Raw genomic sequence first — 27,271 nt, forward strand, 5'->3', positions numbered from 1 at the left:
ATAAAAAATAAAAAGTTACACAATTTACAAAATACACATCTTGTAACAGTTCTAAGGATTAGGCAGCCAGGTATATATTTCACAGTTATTAACGGCAAGAGTGTTATGCAAATAAGTTATTGGGCTTTTTGTATCAACTAAGATTTATTAGGAAATGTTTTTTGACTTTAATTGACTGAATTTATTTGAAAATAGGGCTTATTAACGCGGACATAACATCAACAATGAATACTGTGTAATATATGTTTATATATTTAAGAAGTGAAATGAAAGAAAAACACAAGCTTCATGTGTGGGCCATATTCCATTATACTTTTAGAATTAGCTGTGCGCGAATAAAAAAGGGCCCCGGGCCATAGTTTGGACACCCCTGTCTTAGATAGTTATCATCTATGTTTACTTGACGCCTGCTGTTTCTGGTGTATTGCAGCATAACTTACTGTGTTTCCCCCACCTGTTGATCAGAGGAACAGCGCACCGTAGCACTACAGGAGCACATCACTCTGCAGAGAACCTTGAGTTTAATGCATGTGCGTATTCATGGTGCGTGCCAGCAGAATTTATTCAACGTTTTTACATGTCTTTGAATCAAATGAATAAATGCCAATCATTTGCTTGCAAAAGATTTTCAAATGTGTCGCTTTGCTCCCATTATTCTTAGTATCAAAACATTTTGGACTGTTGATCAGTGTGGCTGAAACTAACAATTTTGGATGAATCTGTAGATCAGTTTAGCGAGTACTCAACTAGTTGTGTGGTCTATAAAATGTCAGAAAATTGGGAGACAAAACAACATTTCCAAAGCCCAAGATGATGAACATTGAAAACTAACATTTAAGTAACTATAGAATCAGAAAATGTTGAGTCAAACCGATAAATTGATTAGCAAAATAGTTTGTGATTTATTGAATAGTTGACAACTCCGGAACTAATCATTGCATATGTATTGCTAAAAGAAACGTAAAGCCATTTCAAGATTGCCTTAAGCCTTGGTAAACTGCAGAGCATTTCTCACTAATCTATGACAATTTAGGGACTGAGCAATTACCGTAATGGAAAGAAATACAAAATGATTTGTTGCAACCCCAGCAGAGTGTTCGACCAGCTGTCAAACTGTCCTCTCTCTCCAGCTGCACTCAAACGTAAACAAACTTTACCTGCTGCAGCTTTCCCTCCCTATCCGTCCGTTAGGATAATTTTAACTGCTCCTAATGCTCCCAACCTGAGGCTGCGTCGGTGCATTAGCATAATGCAACATCAGTGACAGGGAGCGATTACCCTGGGGATGATTTTGTTGAGTGTAAATGTGGAATCTGATTATCCTCGATGCTCTCAGCTCAGCAGAGGGGGGAGGAGGGCCAGAGAGAGAGGGAGGGAGGCTGGGAGAGAGGGAGGGAGGTTGGCTGGAGGAGAGATGCAGAGGGAAGGAGGGGTTAAGACAGCAAAGTGCTGAGCCAATGGCTTTCCACAGAGCAGCTGGCTGGCATCAGGACGGGACAGGCCGTGCAGAGGAAGGATACCTTGAGGACCGCTCCTCTTCGATCGCTGTAGGACACCGAGGGTGACTTCCAGGAGGTGTTCATGGGATGCACTATCTACGCAGCCAGCCCTAAGGCCCTGCCCGCTGAAGAGGCCCCCGGACAGGACAGATACTACCAGCTGCCCCACCACCGCCACCCTCATGGTAACTGCAGCCAGCGGATAGCAGCCGGCAGAGCCAGGTCAGTCTGCAGCACACAGGAAGTAAGCTTAGCACTTGGCATGCTTCTCATGAGTGTCACTGACAAGGCAACTACAAGAAGGCAATTGAGACTTAGTTAATGGATCTTATTACCTCTCAGCCAATCACAGAGGAGGACATGTGGAGAATGAACTGGAGGTTTGAACTGGGCCAAGTTTGATGTGGAGGGTAAAGTTACTTAAGAATCAGGAAGAAGTCCCTTGTGATTTGTTTTAACATTCATTCATGATTTTTAGTGTTTGTTATATGTTAGAAATTAGGACGTCCAGTTTGTGTCCGCATTTTAGGTGTTTTTGCCTCTGGATATCAAATAGGTACATGCATACGTTGGAATAAATGGATGACAACAGCTAAGCAATGGATTCAATCATGACTAATGTGGGTCGTTTTGGGCGAGCGTGCAGCTAGCTGCATCGGTTAGTGTCATATCTTCTTCTCTTTACACATTGTAAACATTTAGCTCTATTTATGTTTGGACATGTGAATTTGGAAACATGCGATGGGAACAAATAGTTGGTGATTTATAGGTGACATACAGTATGCTGCTCGGAGTTCAGTATAAGCTAGGCTGTCTATGCTGTCTGGCGGTCTTTTTGACACGATTTTCACATTCTTTGAGTAGTTATACCGTTTTTGACAAACAGAAATATTGTTTTCTGGCATCACTTTAAAATGTAACGGGAAAAATCTGCATTTTGGTATGAGGGCGCACGCCGAAAGTAAGAGGGCGCAACGCCCCTTTTACCCTGTTTAGACAGAACCCTGGTTACTGAAACTCATCCTGAGTATCAGTGGTTAAAAAGTGGGACTTCTTGTTCATAAATGATTGTAGTTGTGTGCTAAATATGGAGGATGGACTTTCAACCACATAGCATTATAAACAGTAGTTAAAATCACTTAATCCTAGACTGTAAACGCATCAATATTAATATTAGCTCGGAGCAATAATTGTAGACATCTGCTCACTTTTTCTAGGGTAAACATTGCAGAAATACATTTTGGACAGGGGTGGAGTTTTCTGTGCCCCAAAATTGCCGCCAAATACACTAATCAGAATGGTACATTGGGTTAGTATCTTTTATTTGGCAGTGGCTGACAGTGTGAGTGGTTGTGTAACATAAACAATAATATCTAGTGGGTTTTTTGCTAGAGGGTGGTGGAAGGAGGCTTCAGGGTCGTGTTTATGTCCACAACAGCACATTTTACCATGTTTGCTGTCAAAACTTTTGCTAAGCTAATGCTAACACTTGCAAATGCTCTCACATTGACAAGTCCACTCTTCGCTGAGGTTACAGGTGTTGAAGAGAACTTTAGAAATGTGTGATGTACCTAATCTATTTTAGCCGGGATGCGTTTACATTTAGATTTTTCTGGGAATTGCAGACATCTCTCCCTTAAGTAGAGGACTGTGAAAACCACTCTCCAGTGTCAAACCTTGCACAGAAGCTGATATAGTCAAGGTCAGACATTTGAGGAGACATTAACATCATAGGCAAATACATGTTTGACTGTAAATTAACTATAAATTACGCTCTAAATGTACAACTTTTAAGTTTTTTTGTTTATATTATTTCTACTTTAAACAGATATGAATATCCTACGTAGCATTAGGGTCTTATTAAACAAGGCTCACCGGGGGAACAGCTTAGAAGCCATTAATTTACAAAAACAAAAAAAGCCCTGGCAGACATGTTTTTGTTACTCTTGTAGTTTCAATGAATGAGGACTCGTTAAATTATTCTGGGAGCCTCTGTGGTAGGAGAGCAGCGTCAGTGTAATCCCCCGACAGTGTGAACTCAGCCCGCCCGGCTGTAGGTAAGCTCAACCCACCTCACACAGGACGCACTTCTCAGGAGGTCACAGCCGCTCACTCTGTCTTTTAGCTTGCAGCCGTTTTCGTGACCATCTTGGAGTTTAATGTTGATTTTTCGTGGATAAAGTACTTGAGATGATTTGACCGAGACATGAAGCACGGACCGGAGGAGTTTCGTGCAGCTACAAGGCGACAAAAGGGCGGAAAAAGTCACAGTGTCTGTTGAAGCTACAGGTAGGAGCCGTTATCCGACCTCAAGCTAGAAAGCGGTAGAGTGTGACTTAAAATGTTAAAAATATTTCAAAGTAAATGCAACAGTAACCAAATGTGGCAGGATGGTCATGAAATAATCCTTTTAATTGATGTTTGTTTTTAAGTATGGTAGTTAGGATTCAACGGTATTTGTCAAGTATTGCCCATTAAGCCCTGTATACTGTTTGAGTTCCTAAAGTTAAAAATGTTCCTCTTTTATTTTGAAGGATCTCTTCCTGTTTCCATCAGAAACTTGCCTGTTTTGACATTCTCGACAAGTGTTTCTGCTTTTGATGATGACAAAGGGCAATTTTATTCAGAAAGGCAGGTGCTATGTCTCATTTACATTTCAGGCATAACATGTGCATGAAGTCATATTTAAAGTTGTCATTTAAAGTGAAACATGTGAGTGAGGTGTAATGACTTGTCTACTACTGCTTTTTAACAGTGATAAAACAGGAGGCTACTAGACCTAGCTCAGATCAGTCTGTATTGATGCTTAAAAGTGTTATAAGAACCTGCTACTTCCAATATAAGTGTTTTTATACTTTGAAGTATTATTAACTTTAACACGTTAAAAAAAAATTAGTTAATGTTTGATCTCTTAAAAGAGACAATGAAATCATCAAACACAAAACAGATTTTTACTAAACTATTCCTCCATTAAATCCCTTTTAGATATCCCAGTAAACAGTAGTTACTGTGCTCCATATACAATTATGTAACAAGAAAATTTGAAGCCTTGATCTGTCTTAGAAACATACTGTCATCAAAGGCTGTTTTGAGGTGCTTGCACAATGGGGAGGTTATTTCAGGAGGTCTCAAGCAGTGCAGAGTCCAAAGGCTTCTGTTCTAGTTTCATAAACTGAATGTGTCTATGAAATACTAAAATAATATATTAAGTTAATGTGCAATAAAAAGAAAACAAATATTATATAAAAGGGTTACACACTAAAGAGAAACCTACCATGTGGACTGCCCCTAAGATTGCAGACTGAATTTCCTAATAAGACAAAACCCAAGTTCCGCTTTCCAGACAAATTAAACCTTTGCCTCTACACCCCCACTGTAAACAAAGCAGACCACATTGCTTAGAAAGTTGTATGCCAGTCATGATGGGGAGTCTGCTTCACACTAAGAGACTTGAAAATCTTGCACATACATTTAAAAAAAAAGTTATTTAAGATCTCTTTTATTTGCCACAGTATTTTGTATATCTTGGGAAAGCTTTTGGCCGATCAAAGACAGTGACGTGATTCTTCAGCAACACTCACAGTGACTAGCAGCCTTAACAAGATTATAGTTTATTGGATTGGAGGATGTCTTGTGACATCACAAAATGTTTGGCTCCTGAGACAAAAAAAGAACATAGAAGAGAAGAGGCGTAGGCCTTTTTAATGTTTCAAAGTTCCAGTAGGAGAGCTAGAGGGAGGTTATTTATAGTTTCACATATACAGACCACTCTGTTCTAATGTGAAGTCATGTTGTACTTGTTTGTTTTTAGGAAAGATGTGTATATTGTCTTGGGGGGAAATGCAGTGTTTCTAAAAGGGAAACATCAAACCATGTCTGCAGTGTGTTAGGACTGTTTAGATGAGCTGGAACTGCTGCTGAAAAACAGATTAAGTAACATTCCTGTTTATTTAGAAAGATTAAGGGCTCTAAGTTTTTCCACATCACTCAATTTCTTCTACTACACTGTTTTAACTCTCTGGTGTAAGTATACATAGCAGTGAAGGAAAATGCTGCTTAATACCTCCAAGTATAGGTTAGGTTCTACTACACAAAGCAACTGGTGCCCCCCAAAGCTGTGGAAGAAACCAGTCACGAAACCATCAAAAGCTGCAGGCTCATGTGGGAATTGGTGTGTGGTCATTTGATTAATTGTAAACATATTCAACACTAAAGCAACATTTAATGACATTAGAAAGGACTGAAAGCTAGGGGGGTTAAACTTCTTTAAAAACGGCTAAAAAGGTTTTTCCTCTCAAAGAGTATGTTTATCCCAGGTGGTTTGTGTAAATATCTGCATGACCAGAGCCAAAATGACACACAAATTGTCGGTGAGGTCGATACAGAGCCACCCAGTCGGTTGTGTGGTCAGACACAATGGACGCTTGCTTAAAAATATTACAGCGACCAGTGAAAGTGTCATAAAGGGCCCATCAAAAAATATGGTGACCAACTGACCTTGTTTCACATGCCTGCATGCTGGCTTTCATTAAAATTCAAAAATGGTTTCAAAACATATAGATAGCTTTGTCTTTTAGAAGTTAAGCATTAACATAACATTGCAAAAAAAACACAAATGCACTGCGGTCAGAAATTATTCCTATGTCACTCAAGTAAAACCTCCTTAGGATGTTTAAATCACAACAGTTTACCAAGCTACATACATCTTTAGTTCAAATATTAAAAAAATGCATGTCAATAATGATTTTCCAAGAAGATTTCATTCTTAGAAAAGTACTTCCTTAAAATAGTATTTTTGCCCTCACTCCTGTTCCAGAAAATCTGATTATTATCTTTCAACTATTTCCCTACAAAGAACAGCTAAACACAACTGGGCAATTTGAAGATTGTTTTTAAGTGAAGAGAAACAGCAACCCAAGGCTTCATTTTGCTCTTAGGCCCTCATGTGGAATCAGATATCCTCCTGAATCCCTTACCCTCAGGCTTAAGGCCTTTTCTTATCTACAACAACAAACTATTAATTCCCCACTCAACCCTCTGTGATCACAGGTGATCAGTCACAAGTAAAACCTCTAGGAGCAAGAAGCCCTTGTTGTTTGAACAGGTCAGTGTGACGTGAAGCTTCTGGCTAATTAGAGATAATACACTGGAAACTGCATGCAGGAGCCTCTTTCCATCAGCACCTGTAATTATAGTGGCACAGGTGCTAACAACTTCCCCTCTCCCAGAGGAAAATGTGTCACTGGGCAGGTGGCTGCTGATGTGCAGATGAGAAGAGAAAACATAATAGATTTATGAAGCTTTCCACCAGTTGTGCTTTCTCATAAAAACACTGCAAAGCACTTGAAGGACAATACAAGATGTATCATCTAGATTCCCAAACAGTGCATGTATACCACAATGGTGTGGAAGACTGTGGACTGTTCAAATAATGAAAACATTTAACAACGTTAATTAGGATTATATTAAAGATATAGCCAGAACAATGTGTGTTGCTGGTCTTGGTATATTTACAACTTTAAGCTTCCCTATGCATGGATGAATGCACAGCACATAAAGCATGATGTGCCAGTTGATCCGGTATGAAGGCACCATAACACTATGCGTTTGAATTAAGCGTGTGTAAAACAATATTTATCAAACAAATTGAGAATGTGGAACTGGTAACTAAAGACAACAGACTAAAAACTGTTAAACCGCTAATAGTCATACAGTTACAGTAGCTGAATAGTTGAAGTCAGAATAGCTAGTTATGTCACTGTCTGGATAAAATAGACAATTTTCGTTGGAGCTGGCATTTAATTGTGTGAGCAGGAGACCAGGCCATTGAGCAACTGCAAGGAACCAGGCCTCTGCTATATCCAAGTCTACATTCATGGTTAAAACCAATGGATAAAGTTTAAATAAATGGATAAACATTTATGTACTTATCTAACAGGAAGATGTACAGGCACAGCTACTTAAACAGAGACCTTAATCCAGAGGGAAGGTTTTGGCTGTATCTCCCAGTCCTGTCTTTAAAAGACCTGAGTCACATAATAGGTCTGCACGATTTGGGGAAATAAACCAATTTGCGATTTTTCTGACAGATATTGCGATTGCGATTCGATTTGCGATATTTGTTTTTAAGCGACCCAACGGAGGTTTATTTTAAAATGCGGCCATATCTCCGGCTAGGAAGGTCGTATCAACGTGCTCCCGTCTCTAGCACCCCCGCAGCCCGAGCTACGAGTGAAAGAACTACACTTACATTAAACTTCCATTGGGTTGCTTTAAAGTCAAGCTTCAGTTTCAGATTCACCCTGTAATAGATGTAAAACATGTGATGGAGCATTACTAACTTGACTCAGACGGTTTGTTTCACCAAACCATCTAGGAAAGCTCCATTGGAAGCCATTTGGAAAAGTATTTCAAAAATACTTGGCAGGTGATTGGATCAATCTGTCTATCACCTTCTATCATGGGCCACTTCTGATTGGATAACAATGACTGGTTCATGTGGAGCACAGCACTTCTGATTGGTGTGGATGACTGACACACAAGAAGAACTAAAACTAAAAAACTAAAAGAAATCGCAGGCTTTGCGATTTGATAATTGCATCATTTCCAATCGCGATTTCTATTTAAAATCAATTAATCGTTTAGCCCTATCACATAATCCATCACAGTAAATGTTAAGCTGGGTGTCCTCAGAGTTACAGTCGCATTGTTCCTTAGTGTTTTCATGTTGTGTATTGCTTTACCTTTTATCAATCACTACCGACTGGAAGAAATGTAAGTCTCTGTTTGAAAACATCTCACTAAAGACAATTCATGGTCATATTCTTGGTCCCTTCTTCTTTCTTCTTCTTCTTTTGATACCTGTAATAGTTCATTTAAAGAGGCGTTTGGTGTTTCAAAGTTTTACGTTTTTTGGAGAAGAAGTGTTTGAGTCAGCTCACAACTTTATAGTCTCTGCTACAACAGAAAATCAGGTCAGCCATCTGCACAGCCTCTGAGGTGCTCTTTTTCTTTGTAGACATCTGTGTGAGTGCAGACATAGACCCCATTTGCACATTCACAAGAACACAGCTTTTTTTGCTGAGTCGAGACATTAATGTAGTGCAAACCTGCAGAATCAGACTTTGAATGTTGCATCACAGCTGTGTTGATTTGAACACAGAGTCCATTTGCTTTTGCCCCATAACCCTTTTTTGGGGTTATAGCTCTCTTTGAATCCAAACCTTGGGACAAAAACAAACAGTTCTTTACAAGTGTACATGACTGTCTGGTGCAGAGGTTCCTGCTGTTAACACGGAGCGCTGTGTTTGTTTGTTCAGGGCCAGGAGCATGACTGAGCAGCAGGAGCAGAGCGAAGACACAGGCCTGCTCTCAACACAGGACCTGGACCACTCCAAGGACGACGACACGCACGGCCACTTCAGGCAAATCCCACACACACACAAACACACACACACACACACACACACACACACACACACACACACACACACACACACACACACACACACACACACACACACACACACACACACACACACACACACACACACTGCTCTGCAACACTTGCTGTCTTTTTCCCAAAAAACACCATCTGTATCCTGTGCATGGTCAAGGGTTGCAACCCCAGGAGATTTATTTTCACAGCACTTATTTTGTGCTTTTATTTCAGCTGTATTTGATGTCAAACAATGGTCCAACATGCACACACATGCACGCAAAGAGACCACAAACAGAGATTTACAAAGGGAAATGTTTTTATTTTTTCACCTAAGGCCTGAAGAGAATATATGTATGACTAATAAAGTATACATTGCTCTATTTATACTAAGTGCTTTACTCACATTTAACATATGTTTGTGCAATAATTCCTATGCACAATGTTGGTGTGTCAGTGTGTTATATAAGGAGGATTCGAGGGACTGCTTAATCCTGGGGAATCTGTTTTGAGATGGGATTTAGCGCTGAAGCATGATTGGTGTTAGTACACTGAGTGAATGGGAGGGACCTTATGCACCTGGAACATTTTGTATTTCAAGTTGTCATGTATTTACATACAGTTAAACATACATTTCACAGTTTACATCCGTATTTATTTATATATGTCATTCATTGATTAAAACCAATATGATAAATACACAGCCACCACATATCACATGCCTATAAGTTGTTATGGTTATGAGTTAGGAAACAGATCATTGATCCAGGACACTCAAAGACACATTTACATAATCAGATCAGGCCAACTGATATACTATTCACTCTCTTTCAGCTCTGTTTTGGTCTCCACCAACTTGCTTTTAGAATCTAGCTCTAAAACTGCTTGATACTGCAATAGCGGTTAATAATGTTAACCAGCTAGTCACTAACTTTGTCTGTGTTGCCTTTAGTGCGGGGCAGGTAGCCGGTGGCTAATTATAGCAACAATGGGTGTTGATGAGACTCAAGCATACATGAAATGTGCTATAAATAATCAAACTATAAGCTAAAAGAGGCTAAAAGCTGCATAAGAAGTAACAATAATTTGTTTGTTTGTCACTACAAGTTACTCCTTGCACATTGTGCGAGATCGTTTGATTCAATGTGCATATTCACATTTATAGGCTTTAACATTCAGTTGAAATCAATCCAACCATAATTGTTTACAGCTCAAAGAAAGGCTTTGAAATATTCATCAACTTCCTCAAAACATGCAACATAATCTATGCATTCTAGAATGTTCCATTATTTACTCTTTCACATTGTTATGATTTCACTGAATCGCAAATAAAGAAATGATCTGAAATGTGAAAGTTAATCTTCAGCCCTCGGGTAAACCGGGCACACATATTTGACTACGAAACACTTGGATAAGTATTTTGGTAAGATAACCAATCAAACATTACTTGCTTTGCTGGTGATATCATTTCATATAGAGACTAAGCTACAGGTGCTCTCTCTGTTGGTTTGTTGTAAGAAGAAAATATCAGCAGACTTGAGGGCGATAAAAGACGAAATTCTTTAGTCAAATATGCTTCAACTTTTACTTGAGAAAAACAAACTTTCTATGAATATAATACTTTGATTATACACCAATTTGAAATTTCTTCTACTTTTCTCAACATTCCTATTTCTTTTGAAGTCTCACAGTTCTCCTTCTCTAGGTAAATGACTGACTGGGAGTCCACTCCTACACCAGCTACCAAAGGGAGGTGTTCGCTTTCTAATTTAGGATTCAATTTAGGATTCTTTGAGCTTGTAATTAGTTTCACCACTCAGCCTCACAGCCAAGGGCACTGAGATACAATGACAAAGACGCATGCGTACACACGCACGCACGCACGCACGCACGCACGCACACACACACACACATACATTTGATATTCTCACAGGGGTATAACATGATAAGCAGGTTTTGTTAGATTTCCAGACCACAGCTTCATCCATCAATTTTCGGGTTATTCCGCTTTATTATATCCTATGTGACGGTTCACTCCACACACTCAGCCTCCTGGCACCTGGAAAATCAGCCTACTTTCTGCTGCTGCTATGTGAATACCATAAAAACAGGATCCTGCTCGAGTGATTCTCATGTTTATACTTCAGCTGGAAAATGTGATTGTTCCCTCTGGGCCTGAGAATTCTTATCAAACCCATCTGAATAATGGCCAAAAATAACCCTTAAGTCATATTTTGGTGAAGCTCTGACAACTGCCTGTTCACACCATCCCAGCATGACCTTGTTTCTACAATTTGTTAAAAAAAAAGAAGCTTTACCTTGACACACCACGTCTACAGCTCTCATACATAAGCCCCTGAGGGTGATTGCCTGTAGCGTTTTTTCTTCTGACACTCACCTAGCACACACAGATGTACCAGCATTATTGATTAAGACCTGGATCTTGAAACTAGAGACAGATTGAGAGCGTGAGAGAGGGTTAGTCCCCACAGAGCAGCCCATGTTTTTAATAATCACTCCATCTCTCCACCTGGGAGTGCAGATCCACTGTGGGACCTATTTATAGTCAGCAACCAACAGGCAGCGAGGGTAGCACACAGGCACCATTGTTCACATCACAAGATAATGTATTTTCTAGAAGGGGGGATGTAATGAGGAAAATCATGAATTTGCACATCTAGGACAAGCTGTATAAAATAATTAAATGTTGCTAAGGTCAAATAAAGGCTGGCTTTTTACTCATTTTATTTTGGTTCTTAGTCAATTGTTGCAATATGATGTCGCCCAACATGAGAGGTTATGGTGGAAAAACAAAAGGTGTTCCATGTCAAACAGTTAAGCATTATGAATAATTTCACCTTTAAAATGGCAAAATACTGTTTTGCCATTTTAGAGGTTTTGGATGGGTGCAAGGTGGATTTCTGTACTGCTGTTTTGAAAATATTTTATGCTGTGAAGTGAGTAATGCATCACTTTAAGTGTCTGTAGCGCATCTAGCTGAGAGCAGGCAGTGCTGTCACAGCTGTACTGTCGTAAACAACCGCCTCATCCTTACACACACACACACACACACACACACACACACACACACACACACACACACACACACACACACACACACACACACACACAACCCCACACACACACAAACACACTCAGCAGGCAGCTATAACATCTGTCACCCCCCTCTGCTCTGTGACACTTTAACCCTGCGTGGGTCTTTTTACAGCCTGGGTTGTGGATCTCTGTCTCTGATTCACTCTATGAAAAGTAAGTGACAGAATGTATGACATTTTTGTTTTTTTAATTGCATTACAGAAAATAAAGAACTTTATCACAATATTCTAATTTTCTGAGACAGTCCTGTACAGCAGTACTGCTCAGCAGATTTCAACCGTATCTAAAAGTTTGTTTCTGTGTATTGGAGTTTACTCGGTTGTCATGCATTTGGATTTTATTATGACAATCTTTGAACAGCTGTCTTTCTCTTTTATAATGGATAAAGATAAATACATGTGAACAACCCATATTCAATTACAAAGAATATTGTGAACATGAAAGTTATCCTCAGTGGTGTTATGAGTGTTACTTTGAATTATTGAAGAAAACATAGTTTACAGTTTCAGTTTCTTCTTAGCAGAGGAGAGTGTCTCCTCGGGGGTGCAGACCGTCCTGCTGTTATGAAAGCAACAGTGAGAGTATTTTAACATAATGACACCTTGCTGTTTACAGTGAAGGACATTTTTCAAGGGGAATACTAATGTGCTGTTATGTTATGATTTATTAAATACCTGCTGAATCATAGGGCCGCCATGTTGAGAGACAGATTTTTATTAAAAATATTTTGGAGATGAATGTACCTGCCTATTCACTGAACAAGGTTAAAATAAACAGATCACATTTCAGAATAGTTTCTCAACAGGTCCTTGATTTCAGTCAATGGTAAACAAAAGCCGCCTTTTTATTTTCTATTTGAATAGCAGGCTGACCCATTTAAAAACGTATATATAAAAATATTTTTGAATGTTGATGATTTTGTGCTAAAATAAAAAAGTTTAAATTGTATATTCCAGACACAAAGTCAGCAACTTCATCAGTTAATGAATCATGATGTTCTGGAAATTATTTTTAAATCAGTGGTGGAATAAATGCAGTGATACTTTTGTCTACTGCTTAATAAAAGTAGCAATCACAATGAAAACAATCCTACTTAAAGGTGGGGTAGCCTATGTAATTTTGGAGAAACCAGCTCGAGTGCGCTGGAATCTGAAATTACACAACCGGAAAAAATCTGCCACTTCCTTCAGACTTCCTTACAGAGCCCCTCCTCCGACACACACGAACGCGCACATGACCAATGAGGGCACGAGATAAGTTTGTGCACAGATGTAAGGCTGACAGGCAGGTAGGCCATCCAGTTATTTTAGCCGGGCCGGCTAAAAAAATTGGTCGTGCTTTTTACAGTACTACGGCTTCCACAGATGACATTTTTTATGGATTTTTTGTCATATATTAATTTCTATCGGGATGTTAAGAGCATTCCATGGAATATAACAAAAAGTGTTTCTGAATTAAATTACATACCCCACCTTTAAGTAAATTGAAATTAAGTTTTATTGTTGGCAGTAAAATCTATTCATTATGCATAAAGGTTATATTAAGTGTTATATTAGTACATTAACAGAGTCTATGAATATACAGTTTATATAGACTCTGTTGTTGTTAGACTCTGTATGGGTTGAATTGACCAAGGCTTTATTTCCTCCCTTAATTTTATGCCTCTGTGTTGCTGCGCATGAAAAATGGCTCCCACAGCGGCGGATAATCCATCACAGTAAACATGAGGCTGCAGTTTGGTTTGCCAGAGCTACTGTTTTATCAGCATCTCCTCTAGTGTTTTCATATCAGCGCTGGGCTACTTTGGGCTCTGCTCGCTGTCAATCTCCTAGCACTCACATAGAGATACAGGCAGAAAGGAACGTCTCTGTCAGGGAATAATCCCTCCAAACACTTTCAGACGTTATTGTTGCATGCAGCATCTGACCTGGTACGGCAGTTCATTTCAGTGAAATTTTCCTTAAAGGGCTGATTATACTGTATTTCATCTGCTGAGTGGTTCTGCATTAGCAATAGATGTAGAGAGTGTGGAGTATCTACGCTGCGACATCTGCTGCTCTGCTCTGACTACCCCCCCGGAGGCGAGCTTGATGCTTGATGCCTGTGATGTGTGTGTCTGTGTGTGCTCATGCATTCTGACTATAAAAAGAACAATAGTGATACACTCGTGCTATATGATATTTATTCACTCATTCACTCACTCACTCATTCAGTTTGTCCCATTTAAAAATGGCTGAAAATGCTGTAGGCTACTCAGCCTCTCAAATATGGAAACTTCCTGCTTTTCTCTGTTAAATATAATATCTTTAAGTGAACATATTTGGTTTTGTTCACTATTTAGATGTAAACATGGGTATAAAGAACTGTCATTTTATTCCTAAGTGTAGTATTTCCCTTCACAACAGGTTTCAGCTGATTGAAGATCTGTCCTATGAAGATGTGAAGAAATGTTACCGGGGCTCGGTAAGTCCTCTTTTGATAGAAATCATCACTGTGTCTTCCCTCCCTTTTTAAACTTCCCCTTAGAGGATAGCTTTTATTGTTGAGTACTTGATCCAAAGACATTTCTCTCACTTGTTTCACTGCAGATTAGAAAGATATTTCAAACAGACGTCTTTATGACAGTGAGATGCAAAAGCTTACAAATCCAATATGACAAATTAGATTTCAATCTGATTGTCTGTGTTTATTTATCTATCTTTATGAATCAGACAAGATTACAAGTCAACATTGCTGCTGATATAAAAGTGTGACAAATGTCTAAATGTTCCCTCTCACCCGCCCTGCGCACAATTTGAGATTTCTAAAGTGAAATGAAGAAATTATTACATTTTTATTGACAAACTCAGTGCAATATAATCTTAAATTACTATCATGTAAAGCCTCAATCTGGGCCAGTGTCCTCCAGGTATTTCCCAAAATGGTTCTCATAATTTGCCTGCATGTGACTCAAAATTGGTATGAGTGGTGATCGAGCCCTGTGCATTACTGTCACGTACAGTACTGTCAGTGCCATATTCCAGACAACAGCATAGCTGGGCTGATATGAGTCGGAAGAGAGATAGACAGAGGACAGAGACATGGGAAAGTCTGGTGGCAGGGATATTTATAGCTGGAGTTGAGTTTGAGATGTGTCGGAGGAGAGAAGGGAATCAGAGAAACCTCTTGTGTGCTCCGATGGAGGAGAAATGTGTGATTTTCTCCAAAAAGAGGACTTTTTAGGTGTCTTTGATAGATAGAGGTACGGAAAGGCAGAGAAAGAAAGAGCTTAACGTGAGAGTAGTGAGGAGTACCTGTGTGTACGAGAGTGTGTGTGTTTCTTTTAGCTCAGAGTGATGAAGGGCAGAGTGTGTGTATGTGTGTGAAGGAGGCAGGAGGAGTCAGCCGGGTGGGTGCTGCAAAGTGTACAGTCACTGGAGGTGCATCTGAGAGGGAGAAAGAGAGTCTTATAGTTTATGAAGAAAGAGCTCAGTGGCTGAAAGCTGGGGCGTTGCTGCTGTAACTCTGTAGTAGTGTGTGTGTGTTTCTGTGTGTACACATTAGAGCCTGGTGTGTGTCTGTAGGTGCCTGTAGAGCAGAGGTAGACAGCCCTCAGTCTGGGCCCCATACTGACTGGCGACAGGGAAATCAGTGTGTGTCTTGCAGCAGCTTGCTCCAGGCCATCGATGTGCGTGAGTGTGTGAATGTATACGGGGCCAACGTGCTGAGCCTGGTGCAGAGCTCCCGTCCTTTGAGGGAGCGGGTGGTGTCTGCGGCGAGCGGGGCGGCTGGTGGTGGAGGAGGGGTCGGTGGAGCGGTGCAGGCGGGCCGGTCGGCCAAGGAGCTCCTCATGACTCTGCCCTGTCCCTCTGCACAGACTGTCAGCAAGTACAACTCACAGTACCACAAACTGTTCCAGTGTGTGCCCAAGGATGAGATCCTCATGAAAGGTACTGTGCTCTTCACCAGGAGGGAAACTTTGAGACTGTGTTTGTGCTGCAACTTCTTATTTATCAGTCTGTTACGCTTGTTGGACTTGCCCCGCTTCAGCCTCTGTATAATTTGTGTGTTTTGAGTTTGTACTTTTTTCTAATCTTCTCTTGCCTTTTTAAAAAAATTAAATATCAGACAAAAGTATATTTTATTTAAAGAGTTTAAAGGATCAGTCTATTTATCAATTAGTCACCAGACATGATTTTAAGTTTTCACCTTTGGCTTTTTTGAAATAAGTCATATTTTCTGGCACAAATATGATCCAAAGTTGTGACAGCTCTGGAACAAATGAAGAGATCACTGCAGCATTATCAGTTTAATATTCATAGGCATGTGTTTGAGTAAAATTCATTTTTTATTTCTATTCTATAAACTACTGACAACGACATTTCTCTGAATTCAACAGACACTGGAATATATATATAATTTTTCCAGAGCTGTATGATGGATAAATGAGAAAAGTTTGTCTAAACTCAAATATAACTCATTGCAAACTATTAATTTGCATTGATAGCTTCTTTAGTAGTAATCAAACTATTTAAAAGTGGTGAGAGAAGTAAAAGTACTTATACCACAATATAAAAACATACTCCACTTCAAGGTTAAAGTCCTGCATTCAAAACATTGTTGTCAAGTATGAAGTTTGAGAATTCACTTTAAGTTTCAAAGTAAAGTAGATTAAAGTAGTAAAGTACTCATTGTGCAGTATAATGTTTCTCCAGGTGTTAGTTATATTGCATATGTTTGTTTTGGATTCATAAGACTGCTGCTATAATTTCTTTTTGATACTGTATTTAAATCTACAGTAATGCAATACAGTTTGTAGCATCAGTGTCCTGTGATAACCATGTATTTTGTTTTCGTAACATGTTACAGAATCTTTTAAGGTCTAATCTTCAAATGTACAGTATTTGTACAAAATACTGCACTACAAGTGGTCGCAGGTATAATGTTCTGCTACTGCATCTTTATCAATAGCATGTGTACTTTCAAAAGCCCTATAAAACAATCTCTAGTACCTATTCCACTACATACTCCTTATTTCTTTCAGCTTGTTAGTCACTTGAAGTAGCTGTCTTGGCTCGGTGTTCATCTTTGATTCTTTCATCTGTTTAATCTCAGGAACACATTCAGGATGAACAACGTCTCTAGCACAATATGAACTGTTCCCACAGTTCAGCCAGGATTACCACAAACTTATATCAAAATATAAACAATGTTTTGAATTTTTAGATATTGATTGATTAACAAAATGCTGGGGAGACAATAAGAGGGTTCAGAGATATTGTTTTGTTGTGTATTTTTTTTTCATCCAGATTATAATTGTGAAACGAAACTAAAACATGTGTGTGTCTCTTCTGTTCACAGTGTACTCATGCGCTCTCCTCAGAGATATTCTTCTACAAGGCCGGCTCTACATCTCCAGAAACTGGCTGTGTTTCTATGCCAACCTCTTCGGCAAGGACATCAAGGTACGACAGACTGACAGGCAGCTTAATAAACTCAAACTGACTGACAAACACAAACCCAGTGTCTCCCAGTCACAATCTGACGGGCTGATTGGACAGCTCGACAGATGGTTTGACTGAAAGTCGTTCAGGATTACAGGCTGACTCACAGTGTCACCGATGTAATGCTCACACATTGAAAAGGACTCTCTTTATTTGTGAGAGATAATGTCCTGAGAACAAGTAGACTTACTGAACCTTCAACCTTAAGCTGTGTGGTTTTCTCTCTGATGTTGTGCATTGTTCCTTTTCCTTCATTTCTTTGAAACCAAAACTCTCCTGACATGCGAGTGACAATAAGCTGCTTATTCAGACTGCATTCCTCACATTCTGAATGAAATAAGACACGTTTCATTTTCCAGGGGCTTTTCCTGAGTGTATTTCAATGTCCTACTTCCCTGCCACCATTTACTAAAACCTAGGTGTTGTTTATCTTATCTATAATTTCCCCATCATTAAATGTTGTTTTTGTGCCTTTTTCTGTCTTCTCAAGGTGGCTATCCCTGTCGTCTCCGTGAGACTGGTCAAGAAGCACAAAACAGCGGGTCTGGTACCAAATGGCTTGGCCATCACCACAGACACCGGACAGAAGGTGAACACTTCCACTACAGACGCTGTGAATTAAAATACTTATACTGATAAACACGGCTGTATACTTTCCAGGAGAGATGTGCTGGAAAAATGAATGGCATACTATAGATAAAAGCAGAGTGGAGTCACGGCCCTGTGGTACGAGAGAGGGATTTTCCACCATTACAGTCAGAGGGGCTTCTTAACTTCCTGTCACATCAGACTCAGCCTAGCATCAAGTGGTGTTTTAAAAGACATCATGTACTTTGCAGCTCCTGTTCAAGCCCCAGCAACCCATGAATAATCTTCAGCGAGCTTTCTTTAGCATGTGGTGACAACTAGGTGTTTTATCCTCAAGTAAAAAAATAACAACCACCAAACAATAAATGAAAACTCAATTTAATGTTAACCCGGTGGGTTGTTTTGCAAAGAAAGAGCACATGTAAAATGGGTACACATTTCTATTCTAGATTCTATCCTAGTTAACACAGGCCTCAGAGATTTTAGCGTTTATTTTACACAATCAAATGTGTCACTTAATACCCCGCTCATGAATTGGAAATCGTAAAAAAGGGCAAGTGGCTAAATGAGACTACAAAGGTTGGCATTAAACTTCATGAATTATTACATTATAATGACTAATTATAAACAAGTTATCATTTATGGAAAATAGCATGTTAGCAATGTAGCTCAAATCCATACAGTCCATTCCGTCACTCTCTTTTCTAGGTAGGTAGATTACAGAATATTCTGCACGTTTCCAGGGCTGGCACACATCAGGCTGACAGAAGGGCTGATTCCTCAGTCATTCCAGTCGTTATAAAGTTCAGAAATAGCAGAAGTGTTCCACAGACTGTCTTATACGCAACTACACATTATAAATACATACATAAATACATTATTAATAAAGCATGCGACTGGGCTGATTTTTACTAGTGGAATTAAATGTGTTTGCGTGCGTTCCTCTCTTTCAGCATTTAAATGAATATGTTAGCTTGGCAGGTAAAACCACAACCCAGCGGTGTCAAATTGTTGTTTATATTTCTATTTTTGCAAAACTTTATCATTAACTTGTTCTGAGGTTGGCCTTTTGCAGAAAATAAGGAAATAGATCCCGCCAGTACTGAATATTACTCAACTATAATCCAACCCATAATGCAGAGTCCAGTGGTGAACACTGCAGCAGACGGTGTGTCTCATAACGTTCAAGGCGAATACCCATTACCATATATGTCTATGTGATTGTGTAATATGCATTACATAACCATGCAAACATACATGGCTCTGTACAGTGATGTTTAAGAGGCTGGTCCTGCTGTTTATGAGGTAAAGGTTCACAGCTCGTGTCTGTAACAACAGTCCAGGCTTGTTTGTAATTCTTCTGCTCCTTCACCAACATGCCTGTGTCAGGAGGAGAGATACAACAGGACAGAAACAAACGATACACTTCCCACATAATAACAGCGCTTCAAATGCTAACAAATTAAGTTATTTAGATACCAATAACAGTCATCCAGGTCAGAGGGATAAGTGGGTAAGCTAACACTGAGCTGCTGTTATTCCCATGAAAGAATAAACTAGAACAAATGTATGAAAATATACTCTTTGTGCCCCAGATTATGAATTATGAAAGTGTTGTTTTCCCCAAATGATTCAATGTTTTACTTTTTCCCTATTCATTTTAATGTTTTATCATGTGATTTTTATGGCTGCAAATACAAATATTCTAACACCTTAGTATGAGAACAAGATTTTGATACCATTCTTTCTCTTTTATATTTTCCTCAGTATGTATTTGTATCTCTGCTATCAAGAGACAGTGTCTATGATGTCCTTCGCAGGATCTGCACTCACCTACAGGTCAGAGACACACACACGTACAGTACACACACACACACACACACACACACACACACACACACACACACACACACACACACACACACACACACACACACACACACACACACTATTTACTCAGTATATATACACTGCAGTGTACGTGACAGTTAAAGAGGCAATTTCCTTTTCCCTCTCCAGGTCAATGGGAAGAGCCTGAGCTTGAAGCAGTTCATGGAGGAGCCGATCTTATCGCTGGTCAGTCACATGTCTTTCATAAACCGTCGTAAAACTATAAAGATCAAAGCTGTACAACTTCACAACTAGTAACCCTCGGGTATGACATTTCTGTATTGTTAGTATTTGTATTTCATGTTGGTCTAAAGGCCTCTGAAAACTCTCACTTATATGGCAGACTTACCTTCTTACACACACTGTATCAATAGATCATTCTGTTGCAGCTGCTGCAGTGAGTTATCCCCTGATTCTGCAAGATGCTATCAGAGCTCTGAGAAAAGTCACCTTGTGCGTGCACTATGAGGCCACTGTGACGGAACAACTTTTGTATTTTGTAATTTAGTTCTGTTAGCATGCCCGTACTTGATTAAGCTATCATTTGACTGAAAGTATTTGAATAAAAACGTTGTTTAGTTTTGCCAGCATTTTGTATAGCTTTACTTACTCTGTAACACAAGAATATTCAGTAACCCTGCAGAAAATGTCGATACATTGTAGCTTCCATAAGGTTTAGCAGAAAGGCCTTCAAAGTTTTAAATTTAATAGATGTCATAATCTTCCACAACTTTCAGGCTGCCAAATTGTGAGAAAATCCCTATCATGTGTTGGATTGTTTGACCCCTTACATAGCCCAACATGTATTTATTGACAACTTGGCAACATGCGTGCACAACATAACAATGTGATTGAAGTAAACAATAATATTGCTAAATGAACCTTGCTAAATACCTGTAGACCCGATGTCACATGTAGACCTCCCTACATTTTTTGGGGTGAAATATTTGGGAAGCCACTGAATAAGTTAATGTTTGCAATGCATTACATTGCATTTTACAATGCATGTTTGTTGATAAGTCCAGGTGTTTTCTGTCAAATGTTAAGATGTATGAATCATTACAGCTTGCAGTGGTTGTGTGACTCCTTCAGTTCGATGTGTTCTGCTCTGCCACAGGATGAGTACCCGGTTCCAGACGAGTTCCCGGCGGTTGACGAGTTCCCATCAGTGTTAAAGTGGAGAAGGAAACCCTCGGTGGTGTCTGTGTCCTCCTCCCTTCCTGACCTCCTGGGAAACTCCACCAGCAGCATGAGCGCCGCGGACACACCCTTCAAATCAGAACAGCCGCTGGAAGGTGAAAAAAACATTATATCGTCAATAGTTTGCTTAAAACTGGCCAAAAGTTTGGTTGTCTATTATTTGAGACATCCACATCACATCTATGAATAGAGAGATCAATTAATCTACACCTCAAAAGTAGTTTCAGTTCGAAAGTTTTTTGAATTTTCCTTTTATTTACTGTACTGAAATATGCGCATCAGGATACTATAAATATAAAAAGGACCAATAATCATACATTATTTGGAAGTTCAAATATTTAGCTTTAAATCAGTTAAAAGCACTTTAAATGTTTAACTCTGACTCTCTGTGTTCTGCAGGACTTTAATCAATAGCCAGCTTAAATATAAATCAGCCTGTGCCTCTTGGTCATTTTTTTCTTGTCCATGTGAGTACTTAGATTTTTAGTGTAAAATCCTGTAGTGTCTCAACATTTCGATCAAGAAACAAGAAGACAATTACAAAAAGCTATAATAATGTGAAATACATTAATTGTCTTTCTTGTTTACAGTAATAACAATAATCACATTTTAAGGTAGGGGGAATATAATTAATTAGTAAATAAAAAAACGATTGTGCTGTAAAAATGTGCATGGGGAATAAGAAGTCCCTGGGCTACCAGCACAAGTTAAATAGGGGTTGAGGTGTTTCTACCGTGGAAAAAGGTGTTCTGCTAAGTGATGATGTGTGAACGTTTTATATATAGCAGTATTAATAATAACGTGAGTCAGTGAACTGAATACATAATCTGTGTTAAACCTTCAAATGTCACTTCCATTATCAGATAACTGGGTGATGTTGTCAAGTCATGTTTATACTGTGAGTTACAGAGATGTAGCGTTAAGGTGTGTGTGTGTGTGTGTGTGTGTGTGTGTGTGTGTGTGTGTGTGTGTGTGTGTGTGTGTGTGTGTGTGTGTGTGTGTGTGTGTGTGTGTGTGTGTGTGTGTTTTTAAGCTTTTACTTCTCGTGTCTGTGTAGGAGGAAGTGATGGGAGGAGAGTGATTGCTTTTGGATGGCAACATCTCTCTTACGCAACAACACATTAAGCTTCGAATGGAGATTAAATCATGTGGGATTTGGTATTAAAAAGCTTTGGGCGGATACAGATTAAGTAGAGATTATCACAAACAATGTCTGCTGTCAAAGTAGTCTGAGGACAGTTTAACAGCTCCATGCTGACAGGTCACTTCTACCAACCTGCATTCATCCTCTATTAAATGTTCGATATTTGATCAGCGTGGGCTTTTGTGTTGTTTTCATCACGGCTCATATGAGGAGAGGAAAGTAGGAACATTTTGTGATTATTTTATTTACTTAGTATATATTTACTTTTGGATACCAGATAACATGCCCGGGGTCAACAGCTGTATTAATATACGGTTACATCACACACAAAAACATGCATTCATGTACAATCTGTGCAACGGTGGCGTACAATAATTAATAGTCAGCTCGAAAAATGAATGAAAGCAGCAGATCACATGATATAAGATCCTTTATTTAATCCTCCAGATAATACTGTGTTTTTAGGTTTTACTATCATCATTTTTTTAGGTTCTAAGGCAAAATGCTAATAATATAATAATATATATACACATTATTATGATAATAGTACTTAAAGCAACTTGGTTGGTCTGACATTCCTCAAACCACAACTTCATTGATATTGTTGCCTTAACTACAAGTTGAATTGTATTTGTAGAGATCTCTGACAGCTCAGCTTGTTAATGTATATCATTTAATTGCACTCTCTGACAGATCAACAAACATAACTTTATATTGTGATGTATTTAAAAGTGTATTGTCACATCATTAAAACTAACAGGTGGGTTTGCACCAAAAATATGTGCACTGTTAATGGTGTTATAGCGTGTGTGTATGTGTGTTTGTGTGTTGCAGAGCGCGCCCTGCAAACAGACAGAGGTCTTTTTTCAGAGCCACTGGCAGAGCTGGGCCAGATGGAGTACCAGCTGCTCAAGTTCTTCACTTTGCTGTGAGTATACAGAGGGGCACACACACACACACACACACACACACACACACACACACACACACACACACACACACACACACACACACACACACACACACACACACACACACACACACACACACACACACACACACACACACACACACACACACACACACACACACCAACAACAACACCTTCACCTCTTCCAACAGCTGACACACACTACACACACTGTGAGCATTAGCACGACGCAGATATAAATAGTCAGTGAACGCACACAGGCTCAGAGGTGTTAACACATTTGTCAGTTAGTGTTTTCCACAAAGAGTCTGCATCCTATGAGACTTAATTGTGAAGAATCTTTGCAATTCATCAAATAATTACTCTCAGTGAGCGCCATGCCCTCCAACACATCAGGGTGACTCATTGATCAGTGACACTGTCCTTCACTCGCAGGGTGTGAAGATGTCTGCTGTAGTGTCCTTGAGAGAGCAATGAATCTCTATCTGCTCCTGAAGGTTTGTCATATGTTGTATACGGACAGTGACCTCTGACCCCACAGTCATGGGCACATGTTATCCTGGTATATCAAAGATTGTAATCAATATAAGTAACAGGGAACACTCTGAATACATTTATGCTGAAAATAGAACACACAATGTTTTTAACAAAGCTACACACATTCATATTTCTCAACTCAATATAAAAAGAAATATACGCCCCAATTGTTATTTACTTTCAAAGTTATGCTGATAATACCATGAAATGGAATTTTAAAATGAATACAAAGAATTTATGGTTTTTACAATACATACAAGTTTCAGTTTATATTTTTTTACTGTAAATAAATAAATGGATACCAATGGTCGCTTCAAAATAGACTCATTCAAACACTGCATCATTACTTTGAAAATGTTCAGCAGTAATATAAAGTGCAAAATGGTTTGCAACACATTGCTGTGGTCCCTTTAAAGACAGACTGCTGTGGTGTTCAAGGACAGGGAAGTGCTGTGATATGTTGACGGAAAGTCAAACGCTGCCACCCTGTGTTCATTCAAAGACATTACAGATCTCTTCCTCCACATCAACCGTGGATTGTTTTGTCTTATGCCATAACCATCCTTAAATGTAATACATTTAACTACTCTGTGTGTCTCTTTCTATTCCGACAGTATTATTCTCCTCATCCTGTCATCGTGCTACCTGGCCTTTCGTGTGTGCAGTTTGGAGCAGCAGCTGTCCTTCCTCGGTAACCCCAATCTGCCCCTGAGAGAGAGGTAACGCTGCAACGCTTCGTCATCAGTGCTTTATAAAATGTTTTTACTGACCAAAATATACATTAATATTCGTATATTTATATCTAAATATGTCAAAAGGATGTCTTCTTTCAAAAACGTAATAACATTATAATAATAATCATGTTTATTTCCTGCATTGTAACATAAATCCTACTGACTCAAAATGTGAATTTTAAAAGATAAAACGAGTTCAGTTGATTAGTATATTATCTTCTGTCGGTCAAAACTAAAGTAAAATCTGTACAAATTACGACATATATTTGACATAAAGCAAGTATTATTTCATTTTCAAATCAAAAATGGCAACCCCCACATTTTTAAATAACCAGTGCAATATAAAATAATATTCTAAATGATGAGAAATTATATTACATATTGTGTTTAAGATTTTTATCACAAAATGCCATTGTTATTAGGAAAAGACGTAAAAATGTATAACATTTTGTTGAGTTATTACATAATGTATTGTTACAGGGGGAGATGTATGTTGCTGATTTATCCTCCTTTTAATCTAGAGTCCACTAACCTGGCTGCCTTCTTCCTGTCCAGGTAACCGCTAATCTCCGCTGGGACTCGTCGGTTTTGCGATGCCCTCCTGCAAAGAGCCTGGATCAGCTTTAGAGTGCGGAAAAGATCAAGCCGTGCAACAGCCGCATACATGAAGGAGAAGTGACTTTCTATTTAGTGATCACTTCCAGACTATGCAAACAGACTTTCTATTTATTTCTCAATTTGAAGTAGGTTTCACTGTAGACCCTGATTGTCTACCATGGCCTATACCTCTCACAGACTATCATCCCATGACTCTGCAGTGTAAGGCCCCATACACTGAAGTAGTGAGCCTGTGGGGGCTTTTTGTGATGCTAAATGTGAGGGGGAAAGGTAGCAGATAATTAACTAATTAATTACTTGAAAAGACGGATGGTAAAGGTATTCCAGGTGAGTTATGATGGTCGTTTCCAACATGTTTTGACTGATAAGCTGACAAACCAAATGCTTATTATTTTTTTCTGGTTACATCTTGGCATAGCCCTCAGTAGGAAGGCTAATCCATCTACAACAAAGCACTTTTAAGAAGTATGTCCATATTATTTCAAATGTATGTAACTGAGTTGAGATCTATTTTTGCTTGATATTAGGTACTCAGTTGTCATTTTAAGAGTTTTTATTGAAGGAAGTCTTATAGGACCACAGAGAATTGACTGAAGGAAGTCTATAACTGTAATATACTGAAGCACCAACACCCCCTGTGGGTGTTAACTATAATGTGAATGAGGAATAAGAGACAAGCTTATTATCTGTTTTTAGTTTTTCTCATCTCCTGTGTGAAAAGAGGTCCAGGTTGTTTATTTTATACATTTCAAATGAAGTCAGCAAATACTTAAAAATGGAGGTTCATGTGATTATATCTTTGTCTGAAGATACTGAATGATTTTACAGAAGTGTATTTTACAGAAATGTAGAGTAGTTTGTGAAATCCCTGTGAATTAAATTAGCAAAGAAATGTAGATAAACAAAAACTGTTTGCGCCTTTTGATTTAAATGTTGGTTATTTTGAGGGCAAAGATTTGACTATCCATCCTTTCTTCCTGGAACATCAGCATTATATATACAGTAGGAGCACCATGAAAAGCTTTGTCTTCCACAGCACAGCAAATTTCGCTAACCTCTACAACTCTCCCTAAATTATGAAGCTGGAACGTAATGTTGGCAGAAGCACTTAATGCTTAATACGTTACACATGGAGCACTGGCTGTACATTACATTACATTTCATTTAGCTGACGCTTTTATCCAAAGCGACTTACAATAAGTGCATTCGACCAAGACACCAGTGGCTGTGGTTGTCTTCCACATGTTTCTTTTTAAATTCAATACCTTTAAACACACGTGTCATGGGTTAAAAATGTGTATTTTCTCAAATGTTAGCTGTTCAGAAGCTACAAAAAACAATATTGAATTTAGTCAAAAGATACATCAATACAGAGAAATGTGTGACATTATCTGACTGAGAATTTGAAAAAAGCACAATTGACTCTAGGAGCTGCATAATTCTCCAAACCCCTGGAAACCATGTGACCAAAACATATATATTTAGGGAGCTGGAGTTACAAGCTTTTTACAAAACAACAGTAACAAAGAGTAAGATGTTATAATGTTATATAACGTGCACTTCTTTTACTAATAGTATATCTGAGTATGATGTTGATGGCATTTGACCTCACCCCACTATTTGTAAAAGAAAATATGTAGCCCATAGCTAGCTCACACTGTTTACACACCACAACACACAACAACATAATCATACATGCTTTTGAACAGAGCAACACATAACAACACATAATGTAACAAACAAATCATATAAAAAGGAAGAGCTGTAAATAAATCTTAAGTCTTTAAAATACAGTTTCCACCATTGAAAAGGGAATTACCTTTTACCTGTGATCTTTACACTGAGTAAATAATTAAGCCTAAGAGTTTGCACAGATTTACATGTATTTCTGGTCATAAAATATTTGTGGACTGCAGATATACCATACAATCAGCAATACAGTATAAATTAAAAGTATTACATCAAAGTAAAGTAGTACTGATCAGTGAGGAGTAACATGTCGCTGTAATTCAGTGGTTCTCAAACTTTTCCTGTCATTCCCCACTTTGAACAGGTGGGCCTTTTCAAGCCCCACCTGTCCCATCGCAAGACA

The 27,271-nt window shown here is 38.8% G+C and overlaps 1 protein-coding gene across 5 annotated transcripts; it reads left to right on the forward strand.

Annotated features, from left to right (window-relative positions):
- Positions 1 to 1,374: 1,374 nt before the first annotated feature.
- gramd2aa (GRAM domain containing 2Aa) lies at positions 1,375 to 26,097 on the forward strand. 5 transcript variants are annotated; one of them, XM_010793161.1, is made up of 12 exons: positions 1,375 to 1,721; positions 8,819 to 8,923; positions 14,442 to 14,517; positions 15,686 to 15,983; positions 17,395 to 17,498; positions 18,028 to 18,126; positions 19,893 to 19,964; positions 20,145 to 20,201; positions 21,133 to 21,310; positions 23,194 to 23,287; positions 24,442 to 24,546; positions 25,117 to 26,097. In XM_010793161.1, the coding sequence occupies exons 1-12, from the start codon at positions 1,582 to 1,584 to the stop codon at positions 25,118 to 25,120; spliced, it is 1,332 nt and encodes a 443-aa protein (XP_010791463.1). In that variant the 5' UTR covers positions 1,375 to 1,581; the 3' UTR covers positions 25,121 to 26,097. The 5 variants fall into 5 exon arrangements, with proteins under 5 accessions (XP_010791463.1, XP_010791464.1, XP_010791466.1 ...); XM_010793162.1 differs by having other exon boundaries at positions 1,376 to 1,721; positions 14,460 to 14,517; XM_010793164.1 differs by having other exon boundaries at positions 1,378 to 1,721; positions 15,911 to 15,983.
- Positions 26,098 to 27,271: the final 1,174 nt, after the last annotated feature.

Source organism: Notothenia coriiceps, unplaced genomic scaffold (genome assembly GCF_000735185.1).
Source record: "Notothenia coriiceps isolate Sejong01 unplaced genomic scaffold, NC01 NC01_scaffold00037244, whole genome shotgun sequence".
NCBI classification, from domain to species: domain Eukaryota; kingdom Metazoa; phylum Chordata; class Actinopteri; order Perciformes; family Nototheniidae; genus Notothenia; species Notothenia coriiceps.

Excerpts from the sequence above, each read along its gene's own strand:
- gramd2aa (XM_010793161.1), top strand. The coding sequence starts at position 1,582 with ATGGGATGCACTATCTACGCAGCCAGCCCTAAGGCCCTGCCCGCTGAA. Across the intron at positions 1,722-8,818 it reads ATAGCAGCCGGCAGAGCCAG|GGCCAGGAGCATGACTGAGC; the intron begins GTCAGTCTGCAG and ends TTGTTTGTTCAG. Across the intron at positions 23,288-24,441 it reads CTCAAGTTCTTCACTTTGCT|TATTATTCTCCTCATCCTGT; the intron begins GTGAGTATACAG and ends CTATTCCGACAG.